The 18,890-nt window shown below is 40.1% G+C and overlaps 1 protein-coding gene across 9 annotated transcripts in view; it reads right to left on the bottom strand.

Moving 5' to 3' along the window:
• Positions 1-18,890, bottom strand: part of lama2 (laminin, alpha 2) — a 389,595-nt gene that overhangs the window by 204,532 nt on the left and 166,173 nt on the right. For 5 of the 9 annotated variants that reach the window (XR_012395331.1, XM_073932092.1, XM_073932093.1 and 2 more), the window contains 7 exons: positions 18,712-18,890; positions 18,421-18,539; positions 15,974-16,091; positions 10,718-10,852; positions 7,475-7,599; positions 6,474-6,560; positions 5,991-6,184 (listed from right to left, as the gene is read on the bottom strand). The exon at positions 18,712-18,890 is cut by the window's right edge and continues 7 nt beyond it. Coding sequence is in view for 8 of the 9 variants with exons in the window: in XM_073932092.1 (XP_073788193.1) it covers positions 5,991-6,184; positions 6,474-6,560; positions 7,475-7,599; positions 10,718-10,852; positions 15,974-16,091; positions 18,421-18,539; positions 18,712-18,890 (957 nt within the window). In the remaining variant the exon portion in view is untranslated. 9 annotated transcript variants of the gene reach the window in all.

Here is an 18,890-nt window from a genome sequence, read left to right as displayed (position 1 = left end):
TATGTGAATTTGTGTTTGTGTGTTAATATACCGTACATGTGTGTGTATGCTGTATGTGTGGGTGCATGTGAATTTGTGTGTGTGTGTGTGTGTGTGTGTGTGTGTGTGTGTGTTTATATACCGTACATGTAAGTGTGTGTGTGTGTGTGTGTGTGCTGTATGTGTGGATGTATGCTAATTTGTGTGTGTGTGTGTGTGTGTGTGTACTGTATGTGTGTGTTATTGTACATGTCTGTGTGTGTCTGTGTGTTTGCATGTTAATTTGTATTTGTGTGTGTGTGTGCTGTATGTGTGGGTGTATGTGAATTTGTGTGTGTGTGTGTGTGTGTGTTAATGTACCGTACATATTTGTGGTTGTGTGTGTGTGTATGCTGTATGTGTGGGTGCATGTGAATTTATGTGTGTGTGTGTGTGTTAATATACTGTACATGTGTGTGTGTGTGTGTGCTGTATGTGTGTGTGCATGTGAATTTGTGTGTGTGTGTGTGTGTGTTAATATACTGTACATGTGTGTGTGCATGTGAATTTGTGTGTGTGTGTGTGTGTGTGTTTATATACCGTACATGTATGTGTGTGTGTGTGTGTGTGTGTGCTGTATGTGTGGATGTATGCTAATTTGTGTGTGTGTGTGTATACTGTATGTGTGTGTTATTGTACATGTCTGTGTGTGTCTGTGTGTTTGCATGATAATTTGTATTTGTGTGTGTGTGCTGTATGTGTGGGTGCATGTGAATTTGTGTGTGTTTGTGTGCGCATGTACTTGCGTGTGCGTCTGTGTGTACTCTGTGTTTATGGATGTGAATGCATGTGAATATCTGTGTGTGTGTGTGTGTGTCTGTCTGTGTACTGTATGTGTACTGTATGTGTGTGTATGTATGTTTGTGTGTGTGTGTGCTTATGTGAATATGCATGTTTCTGTGTGTGTACTGTACACGTGTGTGCATGTTTGTATGTATACTGTGAATAGACCGGTGTGTGTGTGTTCACGTCTGTGTGTGTGTATGTGTACTATATGTGTGTGTGTGTGCATCTGAGTGTATGTGTGCATGAAAATATACATGTATGAGTGTACTGTACTGTACATGTGTATGCAGGTAAATGTGTGTGCGCATGTGAATTTGCATGTGTGTGTGCGTGTTTGTATGCGAGTATGCATTCATGTGAATGCTTTTGAATTTGCATGTGAATGTGTGTGTGTGTATATGCATCTGAGTGTGTGTGTGTGCTTGTGAGTATGCATGTGTGTGTGAAAGGACAACTGTGGTCTCTCCTGCAAGGATGGCCGTGTCCCGGGGCAGGACTGCAGTCTTTGTCCTCTTTTGTCTCTGTGTGCTCTGCTATCAGTGCTGCGCTCTCCTGTCTCTCCATCATGCGTCCTCCGGCAGCTCCGCGTTAAACGTGAGCGAGGTGCAAACTCAGGGGAGACGGACTTCTCGAGCGTGAAATTTAACACGAAACAGCTCCTGGCAGCCTATTATGAGTGTTTGACATGCCACGAGCGATAGTGGGAAGAAGAAACACACCGACAGACGCCGAGCTCCGGCCACGCTGCTCAATTTAACCTCCTCAAAAACTCAGCTATTAAGACTTCCTGTGAAAAAAGAAAGTCCTTCAACACAAAACACTGTCTGCGTAAAGCTGTGAAGAGACCTATGCTGGGTAAGTTGGCGGTTCATTCTGCTGTGGTGACCCCAGATTAATAAAGGGACTAAGCCGAAAAGAAAATGAATGAACAATCAATTTAAACTCATTTATTCATTTTCTTGTCGGCTTAGTCCCTCTATTAATCAGGGGTCGCCACAGCGGAATGAACCGCCAACTTGTCCAGCATATGTTTTATGCAGCAGATGCCCTTCCAGCCACAACCCAGCCTTGGAAAACACTCATACACTCTTGCATTAACACCCACACATACACTACGGCCAATTTAGTTCATCAATTCCCCTATAGACCTGAGATGGAAAAAATATTAATAATAAAAAAATATATGTATTTTTCATTCGTTATAACATTTCATTAAAATTATTCATTAAATAATACGTAATATACGGTGCTCGGCATAATTGAGCACACCTCATGTATCCATTTCTCAGTGAATATAGACAATATACACTTAGCGGCCACTTTATTAGGTACACCTGTCCAACTGCTCGTTAAAGAAATACCAACGAGCCAATCACATGGCAGCAACTCAATGCATTTAGGCATGTAGACATGGTCAAGACGATCTGCTGCAGTTCAAAGTGAGCATCAGAGTGGGGAAGAAAGGGGATTTAAGTGACTTTGAACATGGCATTGTGTTAGACGGGCTGGTCTGAGCATTTCAGAAACTGCTGATCTACTGGGATTTTCACGCACAACCATCTTTACGGTCTACAGAGAATGGTCTGAAAAAGAGGAAATATCCAGCGAGCGGCAGTTCTGTGGGTGCAAATGCCTTGTTGATGCTATAGGTCAGAGGAGAATGGCCAGACTGGTTCCAGCTGATAGAAAAGCAACTGTAACTCAAATAATCACTCGTTACAACCGAGGTCTGCAGAAGAGCATCTCTGAACACGCAACACATCCAACCTTGAGGCGGATGGGCTACAGCAGCAGAAGACCACACCGGGTGCCGCTTCTGTCAGCTAAGAACAGGAAACTGAGGCTACAATTCACACAGACTCACCAAAACTGGACAATAGAAGATTGGAGAAACGTTGCCTGCTCTGATGAGTCTCCATTTCTGCTGCCACATTCAAATGCTCGGGTCAGAATTTGGCATCAACAACATGAAAGCATGGATTCGTCCTGCCTTGTATCAACAATTCAGGATGGTGGAGGTGGTGTAATGGTGTGGGGGAGATTTTCTAGGCACACTTTGGGTTCATTAGTATCAACGGAGATTCACATCATGGATGTGCAGCCAACATGATGCTATCATGTCAATATGGAGCGAAATCTCTGAGGAATAATTCTGCCACAAAGGATTAAAGCAGTTCTGAAGGCAAAAGAGGGTCTGACCTGATACTAGTCAGGTGTACCTAATAAAGTGGCCGATGAGTGTATATTAAAAAAGATGAATAAATATCGCAATAAATGAATTAGTCATAATTTATTCCTGCTAATTAACTAATGAAACATTATTCTACTGATTAACACCAGTGTTATTATTTTATTCCACTGCACACCAGTAACACAACAATGCTAATCGTATTTTAATAACTGTCGTTCTTCTCAGATTGAAATAAATTTTTAAAAATCTTTAAAATCCCACATGCATAATTAGCCAATCTGTCCGGTCCAGCAAAACAGCGCCGATAAAAGGCATAATTGCTAAAAGACATGATGTGAGAGAGGAGCAGGTGTGTGAGCAGACATCACTGAAACACAATCTGATCTCCACTCGCCGAGGAAATCACCAGCCAGCAATTACGGGAAAAGTAAACAGTAATTTTGTGTGTGTGTATGTGTGGGGTGGGGTGGGGGGTGTGGGGATCTGAACACGGCTAATTAAAATGCTGTTTGTTTTGGCTGCGGCTCTTCTGTGTTACTAGTGGTTGTTTTTGGTGGATAAAACAACAAAACTCATGGCAAACTTAAGTATATACATTAATATACATCAATCCCACACTGATGCATTAGAAACACTTACCTATAATTAGGTCCTGCTAGTTAACACTAGTTAATGGATCAGTTAAGGTTGAGTAGTTACCACACTTGCTAAAGTATTTAAAGTTGGGTCACAGTTCAGTGTGATGTATAAGTCATGCTATTAACTAATTAACTAAGCTCACTAACTAATCATTAACTAAGCTCAATAGTTATCTGCTTGATGATGGTTAGTGAGGTAGTAGTTGGATTTAGTGTTGGGTAGGGTTAGGGATGTAGAATAAGAGCAGGATCATTTATAAGTGCTCATAAACAGTTAATATCTTACTAATAGATTGGTTATAAGCTGGTAGTAAACTGTGTGAATTGTTCAATACATATGTTAGGTCAAATTACAACTTAATAATGAAGACAGGTTTAGTTGTATTGTGGTCTAGTGGTATGGGTAGGTTAAAGATTTGTTAGGGACAGGTTTGGTGGTATGGATGGGTGGGTTGGTTAAGGTTAGGACAGGTTTAGTGGTACATGTAGTTAAGGGTTGGTTATAGTCATTCATTCATTCATTTTCTTGTCAGCTTAGTCCCTTTATTAATTTGCGGTCGCCACAGCGGAATGAACCGCCAACTTATCCAGCAAGTTTTTACGCAGCGGATGCCCTTCCAGCCGCAACCCATCTCAGGGAAACATCCACACACACACTCATACACTACGGACAATTTAGCCTGTTAATGCTATGCGTAGGTAGGTTGGCTGAGTTTAGAAAAGGTTTAGTGGTATGAGTATACGGGTTGGTTAAGGTTAGAACAGGTTTAGTAGTATGGGTATAGGGGTTGTTAAGGTTAGGGCAGGTTTGGTGGTATGGGTAGGTGGGTTGGTTAATGTTAGGACAGGTTTAGTGGTGTGGGTACAAAAGAATTGGTTAAGGTTTTTGATGGGATTAGTAATATGGGTGGGTGGGTGGGTGGGTTGGTTGGTTGGTTGGTTGGTTAAGGTTAGGGCAGGTAGGTTGGTTAAGGTTAGGGACATGTTAAGTAGTATAGGTGGGCTGGTTGGTTAAGGTTAGGACAACTTTAGTGGTATGAGTAGGTGAGTTGGTTTTGGTTAGCGGTATGGGTGGGTGGGTTGGTTAAGATTAGGACAGGTTTAGAGGTATGGGTAGGTAGGGGTTGGTTAAGGTTAGGATACGTATGGGTATGGGTATTTAAGGGTTGGCTAAAGTTAGAACAGTTTTAGCGATACGGGTAGATAGGTTGGCTAAGGTTAGGACAGGTTAAGTGGTAAGGGCAGGTAAGGGTTGGTTAAGGTTTGGATAGGTTTAATGGCATGGGTAGGTGGGTTGACAAAGGTTAGGGACAGGTTTAGTGGTATGAGTTGTTGGATTGGTTAAAGCTAGGACAGGATTAGAGGTATGGGTAGTTAGCTTGATTAAGGTAAAGACAGGTTTAGTAGTATAGGTAGGTGGGATGTTTAAGGTTAGAAAATGTTTAGTGGTGTGGGTGGGTGGGTTGGTCAAGGTTAGGACAAGTTTAGTGGTATGGGTTGGTGGGTTGGTTAAGGTTAGAGAATGGTTTTGTGGTATGGGTAGGTTAAGGGTTGAATAAGGTAATGACAGGTTTAGTGGTATGGGTAGGTTAAGGTTAGATATGGGTTTAGTAGTATAGGTGGGTGGGTTGTTTAAAGTAAGGGACGAGTTTAGTAGTATGGATAAGTGGGTTGGCTAAGTTTATTGACAGGTTTAGTGGTATGGGTATGTGGGTTTGTTCAGGTTAGAGACTGGTTTTGTGGTATTGGTAGGTTATGGGTTGAATAAGGTTAGGACAGGTTTAGTGGTATGGGTAGGTGGGTTGGCTAAGGTTAGGGATTAGTTTAGTAATATGGGTAAGTGGAAGTTAGATTAGTGACAGGTTTAGTGATATGGATAGTTTAAGGATTTGTTATTATCAGGGACAAGTTTAGTACTGGTAGGTGGGATGGCAAAGGTTAGAGAAAAGGTTTAGTACTGTGGGCAGGTTAAGGGTTGGTTAATGTTAGAGTCTGGTTTAGTGGTATGGGCCTTTAAGGGTTGCTAAAGGTCAGCATTATGATTACAGATATGTTTACATAAATTAATTACACCTGTATTTATAAAAATGAAGTCAAACATGTATGAAGCAACCAAATAGTTCATTTAAATGTTAGTATACAATAGTTAATGAGACTAAATGTAAATTGGGTCGTTAACAATGAAACTCCTATCAAAGTCTTAAAAGGACAGTAGCTGAAGGCTCTGAGAAAGACTCCAGACTGCTCATGAAACAGAACTGAACTGTGGTTGTTTTTGCTGCAGGAGGTGGTGAAAGAAGAGCAGTGTGTCCTCTTCAAATGTGTGAGTGTGTTAGCACTGCTGCTGTTATACGTACACACGATGCCCTCAGGGCCACACACATGCCTCTCCATGCATTGGTCACACTTCAGTCCGCTGGCACCGGGACGGCACTGGCACTGCCCAGAGCGAGAGTCACATGCTGAGGGGAAAGCACCGTACGGGTCACACTTACACTCCTCACAGCGGCCGCCCAGCACCCCGGGGTCACCGTGAAAACCAGGAGCGCACCTGCCCAGAGCAGAGCCACGGTTAATGCACAGAATGAAGGCTACAGTTTGGTGAACTCTTGTGTTTAGCATGTTGAAGAGGTGTGTGTGTGTGTGTGTGTGAATGTGTCACAAAATAACTGTACATGATGCCTTTTAAACAGCACCCACTGGTCTTTTTTACTTTTGATTTGGCTCACATTAAACTAACCCTAAGTGGGTGTAGAATGCAGGCTAATTTCCTCCACACTGGCAGGTTGAGGCATGTAAGTGAGCGCTTGTTTTACATCATTTGGTGGTATTTTCCTCACCTTTCACAGTGTTTTCCCTCGTAGCCTTCAGGACAGGCGGTGCAGCGGTACTCATTAAAACCCTCCGTCTGACAGGTGGGACTGAAGCTGAGAGATACAGAGCAGCGGTTACATTGTGTGTGTGTGTGTGTGTGAGTGTGTGTGTGAGTGAGTGAGTGTATATGAGTGAATGTGTGAGTGAATGAGTATGTTTGTTTGTATAACTGTGTGTCTGTGTCTAAATGAGAGTATGTGTGTGTGTTTGTCTTTGTTAGAGTGTGTACTCTTATATGTATTTGAGTGAGTTTGTGTGTGTGTGTGTGTGTGTGAGTGTGTGTGTGTGTGTGTGTGTGTGTATATGAGAGTATGTGTGTGTGTACTATTGTACGTATTTGAGTGAGTTTGTGTTCGTGATTATGTGTGTGAGAGAGTTTGTGTGTGTGAGTGGGTGTGTCTGAGTGTGCACTATTGTATGTATTTGAGTGAGTTTGTGTGTGTGTGTGTGTGTGTGTGTGTGTGAGAGAGTGCGCTTGTGTGTGTATGTTTTTGTGTGAGTGTGTATGCGAGAATGTGGGTGTGTTTTTGTCTATTTGTTTGAGAGAGTTTTGTGTGTGTGTGTGTGTGTGTCTATGTGTGTGCATGTATGTGTGTCTATGTGTGTGCATGTGTGTTTGTGTGAATATGTGCTTGTGTGTTGTTTGTTTGTATGTCTGCATGAGTGTGTGTGTGTGTGTGTATGTATGTATATGAGAGTATGTGTGAGTGTGTGAGACTGTGCTTGTCTATGTGTACGAGAAACTATGTTTGTGTTTGTGTGTGTGTATGTACTATTGTATGTATTTGAGTGAGTATGTGTTTGGGTGTACTAAAGTACATAATCTATGGTCTATGTGTATGAGAAACAAATGTGTGTGTGTGAGTGTTGGTTTGTTTGTGTGTCTGTATGTGTATGTGTTTGTGTAGACATGGTAAACTGCGTGTGTCTGTGTGTATGGGTATGTGTTTGTTTGTGTGTGTCGTACTTGTTCTCAGGGTTGAGCAGTGGACAGGCGCAGGGTTTGCAGTCGTCTGTAAATCCTCGCACTACACCGTAAAACCCCGCAGCACATCGCTCACACTTATCACCCACTGTGTTGTGCTGACAATTCTGCAGACAACAGCACAGCATTAACACACTATTAAACATTTAATAATCATTAACATATTCTGATTCTGGAGCACAAAACATGCTTTATGTTGCATAGATATATGCTGTACAAAAGACAAAAATACCTTCTACTTGAGTCAAAATGACAGATTTTTCTTTTTTGCCACATTATAATGATTTTAATATAAAATAAATATCGCGATCCATGAAGTTATGTTGTACATTTCATACTGTAAATAAATCAAAACTTAATAATGTCACTGCTAAGCAGTTAATTTGTACAAACTATTTTGTTTCTAATATTTGTTTCTCAATATTGAGCTTTTTCACATTCTTATTTTCTAGATTTTCCAATAATAGACTGGGGCAGGGGTGCCCAAACTCGGTCCTGGAGGGCCGGTGTCCTGCATAATTTAGTTCCAACCCCAACTAAACACACCTGAACCAGCTAATCTAGCTCTTCTAGGCAGGGCCGGCGCGTCCATAGAGGCAATCTAGGCGGCCGCCTAGGGCGGCAGAATAGAGGGGGCGGCGTCCCCAACACTACCCTCACTCCTCCGCGCCATCAGTTATATCCGCTTCTAGGGTGGCAGAATAGAGAGGGCAGCGTCTGCGACACTACCCTCATCACCAGCGCCCTCTTATATCCGTGTCTAGGGCGACACAATAAAGAGGGCGGCGTCCCCGACACTACCCTCACCACCCACGCCCTCTTATATCCGTGTCTAGGGCGACACAAAAGATAGGGTGGCGTCTGCGACACTACCCTCACCACCCACGCCCTCTTATATCCGTGTCTAGGAAGACACAATAAAGAGGGCGGCGTCCCCGACACTACCTTCACCACCAGCGCCCTCTTATATCCGTGTCTAGGGCGACACAATAAAGAGGGCGGCGTCCCCGACACTACCCTCACCACCCACGCCCTCTTATATCCGTGTCTAGGAAGACACAATAAAGAGGGCGGCGTCCCCGACACTACCTTCACCACCAGCGCCCTCTTATATCCGTGTCTAGGGCGACACAATAAAGAGGGCGGCGTCCCCGACACTACCCTCACCACCCACGCCCTCTTATATCCGTGTCTAGGGCGACACAATAGAGAGGGCGGCGTCCCCGACACTACCTTCACCACCCACGCCCTCTTATATCCGTGTCTAGGGCGACACAATAAAGAGGGCGGCATCCTCGACACTACCCTCACCACCCGCGCCCTCAGATATATCCGCGTCTAGGGCGGCAGAATAGAGAGGACGGCGTTCGTGACACTACTCTCACCACCCGCGACCTCTTATATCTGCATCTAGGGCGACAGAATAGAAAGAGCGGCATCCGCAACACTACCCTCACCACCCACGCCATCTTATATCCGCGACTAGGGCGACAGAATAGAGAGGGCGGCGTCCGCGCACTACCCTTACCACCCGCACCCCTAAGTTATATCCGCGTCTAGGGTGCCAGAATAGAGAGGGCGGCGTCCGAGACACCCCCCCGCCCATTCACTTTAGGGTTTCGGGTGGCGTGACCATCCTTTGCCTAGAGCGGCAGTTCAGCTTGATCCGGCCCTGCTTCTAGGTATACTAGAAGCTTCCCGGCAGGTGTGTTGAAGGAAGTTGGAGCTATACCATGTAGGACATTGGCCCTCCAGGACCGAGTTCGGACACCCCTGGACTGGAGAAACGTTGAAGTCAATTTGTGTGCAAAAACCCAAAAGCGAGTTAGCATTTTAGCAGTTCTGGTTCCCTCATCCCAAAGTCAATGGGTTTTTTGAAATGTGATCAGCTAAGGAAAAAAAAGAAGGAAGACAAGACCCCCCTTAAAAAAAAATAAATAAAAAATAAATAAATAAATAAATAAATAAATAAATAAATAAAATAAAATAAAATAAAATAAAATAAAATAAAATAAAATAAAATAAAATAAAATAAAATAAAATAAAATAAATAATAAAATTAAATAATATATATGTATATATATACAGTGCATCCGGAAAGTATTGATAGCGCTTCACTTTTTCGACATTTGATTATGTCACAGCCTTATTCCAAAACACTATGCCCCGCCTTCTCTTCATGTTTCATTGGGATTACATAAAATATATAAAATAAAAAAGCATATTTCAAAGCACTCAACAGGACCTTTAAATAAGGTAAAGTTAATTGGGGTCAACATATTATAGCCCAAGATCATATTAAAGGTTAAACTGTTACCTGATTGACAGCTCAAAGTATAAAATCATATTAGCGAAAATGTGTAACGATAAATTCAACACAAGTCTAATTTGAATGCAGACAGAATAAATATGAGTACAACTGGAGAATAAACACATTAAAAATAACGTGACGGACGCGTTCCCGACTCGCTCTCGGTTTGCGTTTCTCCAGAAGGAGCGGAAAAGTGTCTGCGAGAACGAGAGGAAGCTTTCAGACTGGAGTGTAATCAGACGGCTGGAGTTGCGCTTTACTGGTCCGTGTCGCTCTGAAACTTTCATTAACTTCCTGTGTACCTCAATTACTCAAATTACCCCCCTACACACTCGTTTACCATTTTCAATTTGCGAAAGCCCATGAAATGCAAATGATATTGCTATTAGCATGCATGCAATTGAACACAGGGAGAGTTTTTTGCTGGGAAAACTCTTCAGGAGAACAGTCAGAGTGTGTTTGCCTTTGTTTTTCCTCTCAAGTCAAAGGGAAATTGGGGTTTTGTTATGAATGTGGTAAAATGCTAGCCACCAGACTATGCTAATCAACACTATATTTTTTTTAACAATCCTCAGGTGGTGAGTGTAATCAGTCTAAATGAGGAAGCAGGTGTGTGTGTGGCATGACTGAATATGTAGTCCATTTACTGGCAGATTTGTAGTTCCAGGAGTGAGTGTTTACCAGCGACATCTGGTGGTTTGTTCGCTGGTGAACATGACAATAATATTGACCTTAAAATTAGTAATAAAAAACAACTGCTTTTATACTAGCAGAAATAAACCAAATACAACTTTCTCCAGAAGAAAAAATATTGTAGGAAATACTGTAAAAAATGTCTTGCTCAATTAAACCTCATTTGGGAAATATTTGAACAAGAAATTACAGGGGGGTGCATGCTGTCGTCAATGCAGTACCTGGCAGATGGAGGTTTCGGGGTCACAGGAGTCGCTGTGCCCATTGCACTGGCAGCGAACGCAGCTGCCAAAACCGGCCCGCGATGCAGATCCACCGGCCAGAACCGAGAGTCTGTAGAACCCGGCCGCACACTCCTGCAAAACACACAATAACACAGCCAGTCAACACTGTAGAACACCACTGCAAATACAACAGCAGATTCCCACACTATATATAATGTATTGGGCACGCTTCACAATAAGATTTCATTTGTTGAGTAACTGATAAAGTACATCCAGGAGGTTGTTATCTCAGAATAAAGCCTGACAGGTTTATCAGCAGCACTGCTGTTTAAAAACGAAGGGTTTAATGTCTGAAAACAACCATCCAGAATGTACTTTACCCTGCTAATTACATGGCTACTTACCACAAAACAACACAAAACATTGTTCTGAGCCGTAATAGTTCATTAAGTCTTAAAGCTGAATACAGCTGATGGAGTATACACTATGCACATTATTCAGACACAAGATGGAGATAAACAGTCAAAAACAACAGAAAGTAAAACAGCTGATGGAGTATTAGGGGTGTCAAAATTAATTGTTTTTTCGGTGCACCGCGATGCAGATGCAGACAATTTGGTGTCAGTTCAGTAATAATCATAACCGGTTATTATGTACTGACGTCATTTATCTCCTATGCGCTCTGTCGCGAGGGAGGCGAGCGCGAGTATTTACAACACTCAGCCAACTCAGGGCCGGCCCGTGGCATCGGCACCATAGGCAAATACTAAGGGCGCTCTATATCCAGGGGGGCGCCAGAAATGAGCGCGGTTCAGTTGGTTTTGTTTTCTATATTCCTGACACACATTCAGTTTTAGACGGCAATAACTCAAAAACCTCTTACCCTAAAAAGATCTAAAGTGTGTTTCCTACAAAAAGACAAAGCTGGTTATGTTTCACAGCTGTCTTTCTCTTTTTTTCGCTCGACATTACGAGCACTGCTCCGTTTAAGCCCTCGCAATATGTGTTTAGCCGGGAGAGCTCGCGCTGAGAGGAGCTCTCAGTAAGGGACCGTCGGAAAAGTGCTTCTTTTTTTAGTTTTTTTTCCGTTTATCTGCTCAGCTCAGCGCGAGCTCTCCCTGTTGCGAGGGCTTAAGTGTGTGTGTGTGTGTGTTTGTTTGTTTGGTGCTGTCTATGTTTGTGTATGTGTTTGAATGAGAGACAGTGTGGTGCTGTGTGTCTGTGTGTTTATACAGACAGCTTGTTATAGCCTCCCCCCTAAAATATAACACTGTATATGGAAAGCATCGTCAATGCACCGTGATGCACCGAGATATCGAATTGAACTGAATCGAAGGCATGATAATCATAACTGAACCGTGAGACCAGTATAGGTTCACACCTCTATGGACTAACCTGCGCATTATTCAGCTGATGGAGTATACACTAACCTGCACATTACTCAGACACTGAATGTTAACTGTTTGGCGCCATCTTGTGTCTGAATAATACGCAGGTTAGTGTATACTCCATCAGCTGTTTTAGTTTCTGTTGTGTTTTTGACTGTTTGGCGCCATCTAGTGTCTGAATAATGTGCAGGTTAGTGTACACTCCATCAGCTGTTTTAGTTTCTGTTGTGTTTTTGACTGTTTGTCTCCATCTAGTGTCTGAATAATACGCAGGTTAGTGTATACTCCATCAGCTGTTTTAGTTTCTGTTGTGTTTTTGACTGTTTGGCGCCATCTAGTGTCTGAATAATGTGCAGGTTAGTGTACACTCCATCAGCTGTTTTAGTTTCTGTTGTGTTTTTGACTGTTTGTCTCCATCTAGTGTCTGAATAATGCGCAGGTTAGTGTATACTCCATCAGCTGTTTTAGTTTCTGTTGTGTTTTTGACTGTTTGTCTCCATCTTGTGTCTGAATAATGTGCAGGTTAGTGTATACTCCATCAGCTGTTTTAGTTTCTGTTGTGTTTTTGACTGTTTGTCTCCATCTAGTGTCTGAATAATGCTCTGGTTAGTGTATACTCCATCAGCTGTTTTAGTTTCTGTTGTGTTTTTGTCTGTTTGTCTCCATCTAGTGTCTGAATAATGTGCAGGTTAGTGTATACTCCATCAGCTGTTTTAGTTTCTGTTGTGTTTTTGACTGTTTGTCTCCATCTAGTGTCTGAATAATGTGCAGGTTAGTGTTTACTCCATCAGTTGTTTTAGTTTCTGTTGTGTTTTTGACTGTTTGTCTCCATCTAGTGTCTGAATAATACACGGGTTAGTGTATACTCCATCAGCTGTTTTAGTTTCTGTTGTGTTTTTGACTGTTTGTCTCCATCTAGTATCTGAATAATGCTCTGGTTAGTGTATACTCCATCAGCTGTTTTAGTTTCAGTCAGCTTAGTGTTTTTGACTGTTTGGGGCTACCTTATGTCCCAATTTTTGTAGAACAAACCCTTGATACAATAGCGCTGCGCTTTACATCGGTCTACTGATAAACCTGTCGACTTTATTCTGAGAGAACAACCTCCTGAATGTGCTTTATCCCTTACTGAGACATAAGCAGCCCGATGCAAAGCACAAAGCTGACAGAAATGTAATCAGCTGAATGGAGTATACACTAACCTATGTATTAATTAGACACATGGTGGCACCAACAAGTCATAAACAGTCACGTGACAGACAAATATATGAATATGGATGTGAAAGTATTCACTGATAATGATTCTCAGCTCCCGGATGAGTCTGTGTTATTCAGCGGTTGTTATCTGGGATTATCACGACAGACCAATCAGAATCCAGCATTCCAGACAGTCGTGTGAAATAACAAAATCTAATCTATTATGTTGTGTCCTGCAGCTGACTCTAATGCCTGAGCAGACCTTAGTTAATACACTGTTCACAAGAACTATCCAGGAATAAACATATTGTTCTTTGTTTGTTGATGTTAGTAAATACATTAACATTAACTAATGCAACCTTATTCAAACCTGACAGAGCAGAGACTACACTACATGAACTCACTACATGAACTTTAGAGGCAGTAGTAAAAAGCCACCTGTGTAATTTATTCCCCCCTGCAGTGCATGCTGGGAAGGCTGTGACTATTAGAATGGATGTGTCAATACGCAGGAGGTTACCGAGGCTCATGATCACGGTGCTTGAATCTGGACGACGCTGTAAATCTGCGCCGTGGAAACAGTTACGGTGTAACCATGGCAACACTCATCTCGCCCTCGCTCTTGGAAATGAATGGCGTCAATTTAGTGCACCATCTGTTGAGGGTGAACCTGCTAAACGCCTGTTTAAAAATACTTTATTAAAGCGGAGTGTGGAGCGTTTGAGAGTTACGGCCATCTGTCTGCATGCAGAGCCGTCCAGCCTGAGTCTGAACAACAACTGACACTCGCTGATCTGTAATCACACACTGCAGCTCGTTAAAGAGAGAGAGAGGAGAAAGAGAGAGAGGGTGTATCAGAGAGAGAGAGAGTGTGTGTATGAGAGATAATTATGTTATAAATGTGTTATAAATGTTATAAACTGTAACTTATTGTAATTAATAATCTATATATATATATATATGGGTGTTTTCCAGTGATGGGTTGCAGCAGGAAGGGCATCCGCTGCATAAAACATATGCTGGATAAGTTGGCGGTTCATTCCGCTGTGGTGACCCCTTTTTAATATAGGGACTAAGCTGAAAAGATTATCATTTTTAATTATTTTGTACAATTCTAGACATAATTCTTCACATAAGCTTTGAACAAACACACACCTTCCTGACCAGATCTATTCTCCTTTTAATTTTAGCAAGAGAGAGTTAGCGAGTGAGCTGTAATGATGATCTCCACACAGATGCTGTTCTCCTGACGCTGTGATGAAGGTTCACATTCACACCTTTCAGAAGCAGCGACACTATTGTGACAAGAACGTCATCTTACATCTCTGTGGGAATCGCTTTACTTGGACTTTTCACACTTTTTTTCTTCTCTTTGTTATTTAAATTATTATGTCGATCAATTACACTCAGCATGAGCAGTAAAAAATATATTATAATAAATAAACATTGTTAAATTGAGATGCAATTTATTATTATTTATTAAATGCTGGATGTTTTGTTCTACACTTATAGACCATAGAATAATAATAAAAAAACATTTAATAAAAAAAAAAAAAATAGATAAAATAAAAAATTAAGTAAAATAAATAAATAAATAAAATAAATAAACAATTAAATAATATAATTAAAACAAAATAAATAAAATAATAAATAAAATAAAATAAATAAAATAAAGAAATAAAGAAATAAAGCTAAATAAATGAAATAAAATAAACAAATAAAATTTTTAAAATGAAATAAAATAATTCAAATAAAAATAAATAAAGAAAATAAAGAAAATCAAAAATAAAGAAATAAACCATAATAATAATAAGTTAAAATATAAAATTAAAATAAATAAACAAATAAAATAAATAATTGAAATAAAATAAAATAAAATAAAAAATAAAATGATAAGTCTAAATCCACTTTTGCTATTTTAACGATGGAAAAATACAGTTTGTGCCCCGCCACATGGTCTAACAGGGTTGTGCTTATGAGTTATGGGTGTGTTTTGAGCATAATTCCCATAAACCAATCAGAGTCTCATCTCACATTCCCTTTAAAAGTCAGTTTCATCACACGATGGAGTATTCGCTATTTACATGGCGACTTTGTAAGTGTAAAAACAGAACAATTCACTAGCGAGAAAACAGAGCTAAACAGAGCATCTGCAGCGGGAGGATAAAGAACAAGCCTCCTCCATTCAGCCTCTTTACTTTCTCTTTACTTTACTTTTACTCTTTACTCTTTTACTTTGGTGGAGTGAGGAAACGGTGGAAACTCACTTCACTGAACACATCCATTAGCTGACATATTTAATTTCGTTTGTTAAGCACGAAGACTTGCTTCAAAAGTATTTCTAAATTCAGTTCTAATTTCCAGCAAATGAATAAATGAGCGATATTTTATATCCAAACACGTCCTGTATGGTGATGCAGATGTCTTCAAAAAAATAATAATAAAATTGAGCACAAATCTAAATGTAATAGCGTAATCAACACTTTAGTGGTTTTCACTGGTGACAGCTGCTATAAATTTAGTTTAATTGCTGAGGGACGTTTACTTTAGCTCCCTGACCTTGAATTTTTGGGGCAATTTAATAGCATTTTTGGCTGGAGCCCTGGTCAGTTCCTGCAGTGATAACAGCTGCTACATGTTGAACACTGTGTACAAAATACATTATTACCTCACAGGAGAGACCGGCGTATCCCTGAGGGCACACACATTTCTCAATCTGATGGGCGATTTCACTGTCCTGGGATGCTCTGCCCACCTCCGCCACCTCCAGAGTGATCTCAGAAATCCTGCACAACACACACACGGGCACACACAACTGTCAATTTATATATAAGTAAATTACTAAATTTGTCATTGAGTTAAAGTTTCTTATGTGTAAGGGATTACATATTAATCATGTAGAATAATTAGAATAAAAACAGCTAATTTTATCTTTCAATTTTTTTTTTTGCTATATAATGACATTTAATTTGTAGCACAAGAAACTAACACATGGTCTTTATTATGCCATAGATGTGTCACTTTACTCACTGTTGACTGGTGGATCTAATCCAGAACATAGCATAAACATAACTTGAATATAACCACAACACAGCTTGAATATTTATAATATTTGAACATAACCAGGATATTGCCTTGATTTATAATGTGACAATAACAAGAACATAGCCTTAATATAACTTGAACATAACCAGAACATAACCTAAATATATAACTAAAACATAGCCAGAATATGACCTGAAAATAAACTAAACATATCTTGAATATAACCAGAACATAGTTTTAATATAATTTGAAAATAACCAGAACATAACCTAACTATAACTTCCACATAACTAGAATATGGCCTGAACATAACCAGAACACAACGTGAATGCATCTTGAACAGGACCAGACCATAGCCTTATTATAAAATAAACATAATCAAATCATAGTCTCAATATAACTTGAACGTAACCTGAACAAAGCCTAAATATTACGTGAACATAATTAGAACATAGCCTTAATATAACTTAAATATATATCCAGAACATAACCCGAACACAACTTGAATATATCTTGTACATGACCAGATTATAGTCTTAATATAACTTGAACATAACCAGAACATAACCCAAACATAACCTGAACATAGCCAGAACATAGTCTTAATATAACTTGAATATAACCTGAACATGTCCTGAATATAACTTACACATAACCAGAATGTGGCCTGAACATAACCTGAACACAACTTGAATATATCTTGTACATGACCAAATTATAGTCTTAATATAACTTGAACATAACCAGAACATAACCAGAACATAGCCTAAATATAACTTTAATATAACAAGAACATAACCTGAACAAAATCAGAACATAACAAGAACATAGTCATAATATAACTTGAACATAACCAGAAGATAACCTAAACATAACCTGAACATTACAAGAACACAACTTGAATATATCTTGAACATGACCAGAACATAGCCTTAATATAAAACAAAAATAACAAGATCATAGTCTCAAAATAACTTCAACATAACCAGAACATAACCCAAACATACCATGAACATAACCAGATCATAGCCTCAAAATACATTTAACATAGCCAGAACAAAACCCGAACATAGCCTAAATATGACTTGAACATAACCAGATTATAACCTTACTATAACTTGAACATAACCACAACATCGCCTAAATATTACTTGAGCATAACCAGAACATAGCCTGAATATAACTTGAATATATCCAGAAAAAAACCTGAACACAACTTGAATATAACTTAAAAAAAAACAAACATTACAAGAACACAGCCTTACTATAACTTGACCATAAACAGAGCATAACCTGAACATAGCCTAAATATAACTCGAACATAACTAGATCATAGCCGTAATATAATTTGAATATATCTAGAACATAACCTGAACATGACTTGAAAATAACCGAAACAGAACCTTTCCTGAACATAACCAGAACATAGCCTAAATATAACTTGAACATAACTAGATCATAGCCTTAATATAATTTGAATATATCTAGAACATAACCTGAACATGACTTGAAAATAACCAAAACAGAACCTTCCCTGAACATAACCAGAACATAGCCTAAATATAACTCGAACATAACTAGATCATAGCCTTAATATAATTTGAATATATCTAGAACATAACCTGAACATGACTTGAAAATAACCAAAACAGAACCTTTCCTGAACATAACCAGAACATAGCCTAAATATAACTCGAACATAACTAGATCATAGCCTTAATATAATTTGAACATATCTAGAACATAACCTGAACATGACTTGAAAATAACCAAAACAGAACCTTTCCTGAACATAACCAGAACATAGCCTAAATATAACTCGAACATAACTAGATCATAGCCTTAATATAATTTGAATATATCTAGAACATAACCTGAACATGACTTGAAAATTACCAAAACAGAACCTTTCTGAACATAACCAGAACATAGCCTGAACATGCACATTTATTGCATCAGAAATATGTATGTGTATCCCACAGCTGGCTTTGTGCAACAGGCCTGAGTTTCCGCTGTTGATTTGACTGCTGTCTGAACTGGATGTTTACGTGTGTTTCAGAGATGGTTTACCTGCTGTGCCTCATGACGTTGCCGTGCGAAGCCTTTATTAGTATATATTCCACATGAAACAGAACGTCCATGAAGTCCTCTCGAGACATGGGCCTGTCGTCCTTGTGTTTCCACTCGTGCTGCGAAACATCATTCACACTGTTTACTGTGTTGTGGGAGGTCATGTCAATCAAATGCTCATATGAGTGAAGCACAGTGTGGGCGGGGCTTCTATGGGGTTGTATTTGCGACACAATTCTAAAGTATAACCCCATAGGTTTCAGCTCTGGCTCTCTGTGCTGATTGGCTCACCTCTGTAATGTCGATTTCATGGCGGGTCAGCTGGCCAATCTGAAGCGCAGGCATGTGCCGCACCATGATCTTGTCTTTATTCGGGCCACCCTTAATGATGACCTGAGGCTCATATGAGGTGCGTCCTGTCTCCTCACGGGCCTCGTAATATATGGCGTACCTTAGCTTACCACCATAGG

The sequence above is a fragment of the Danio rerio genome, chromosome 20 (genome assembly GCF_049306965.1).
Source record: "Danio rerio strain Tuebingen ecotype United States chromosome 20, GRCz12tu, whole genome shotgun sequence".
Taxonomy (NCBI): domain Eukaryota; kingdom Metazoa; phylum Chordata; class Actinopteri; order Cypriniformes; family Danionidae; genus Danio; species Danio rerio.
This window is presented reverse-complemented; position numbering and strand designations above follow the sequence as displayed.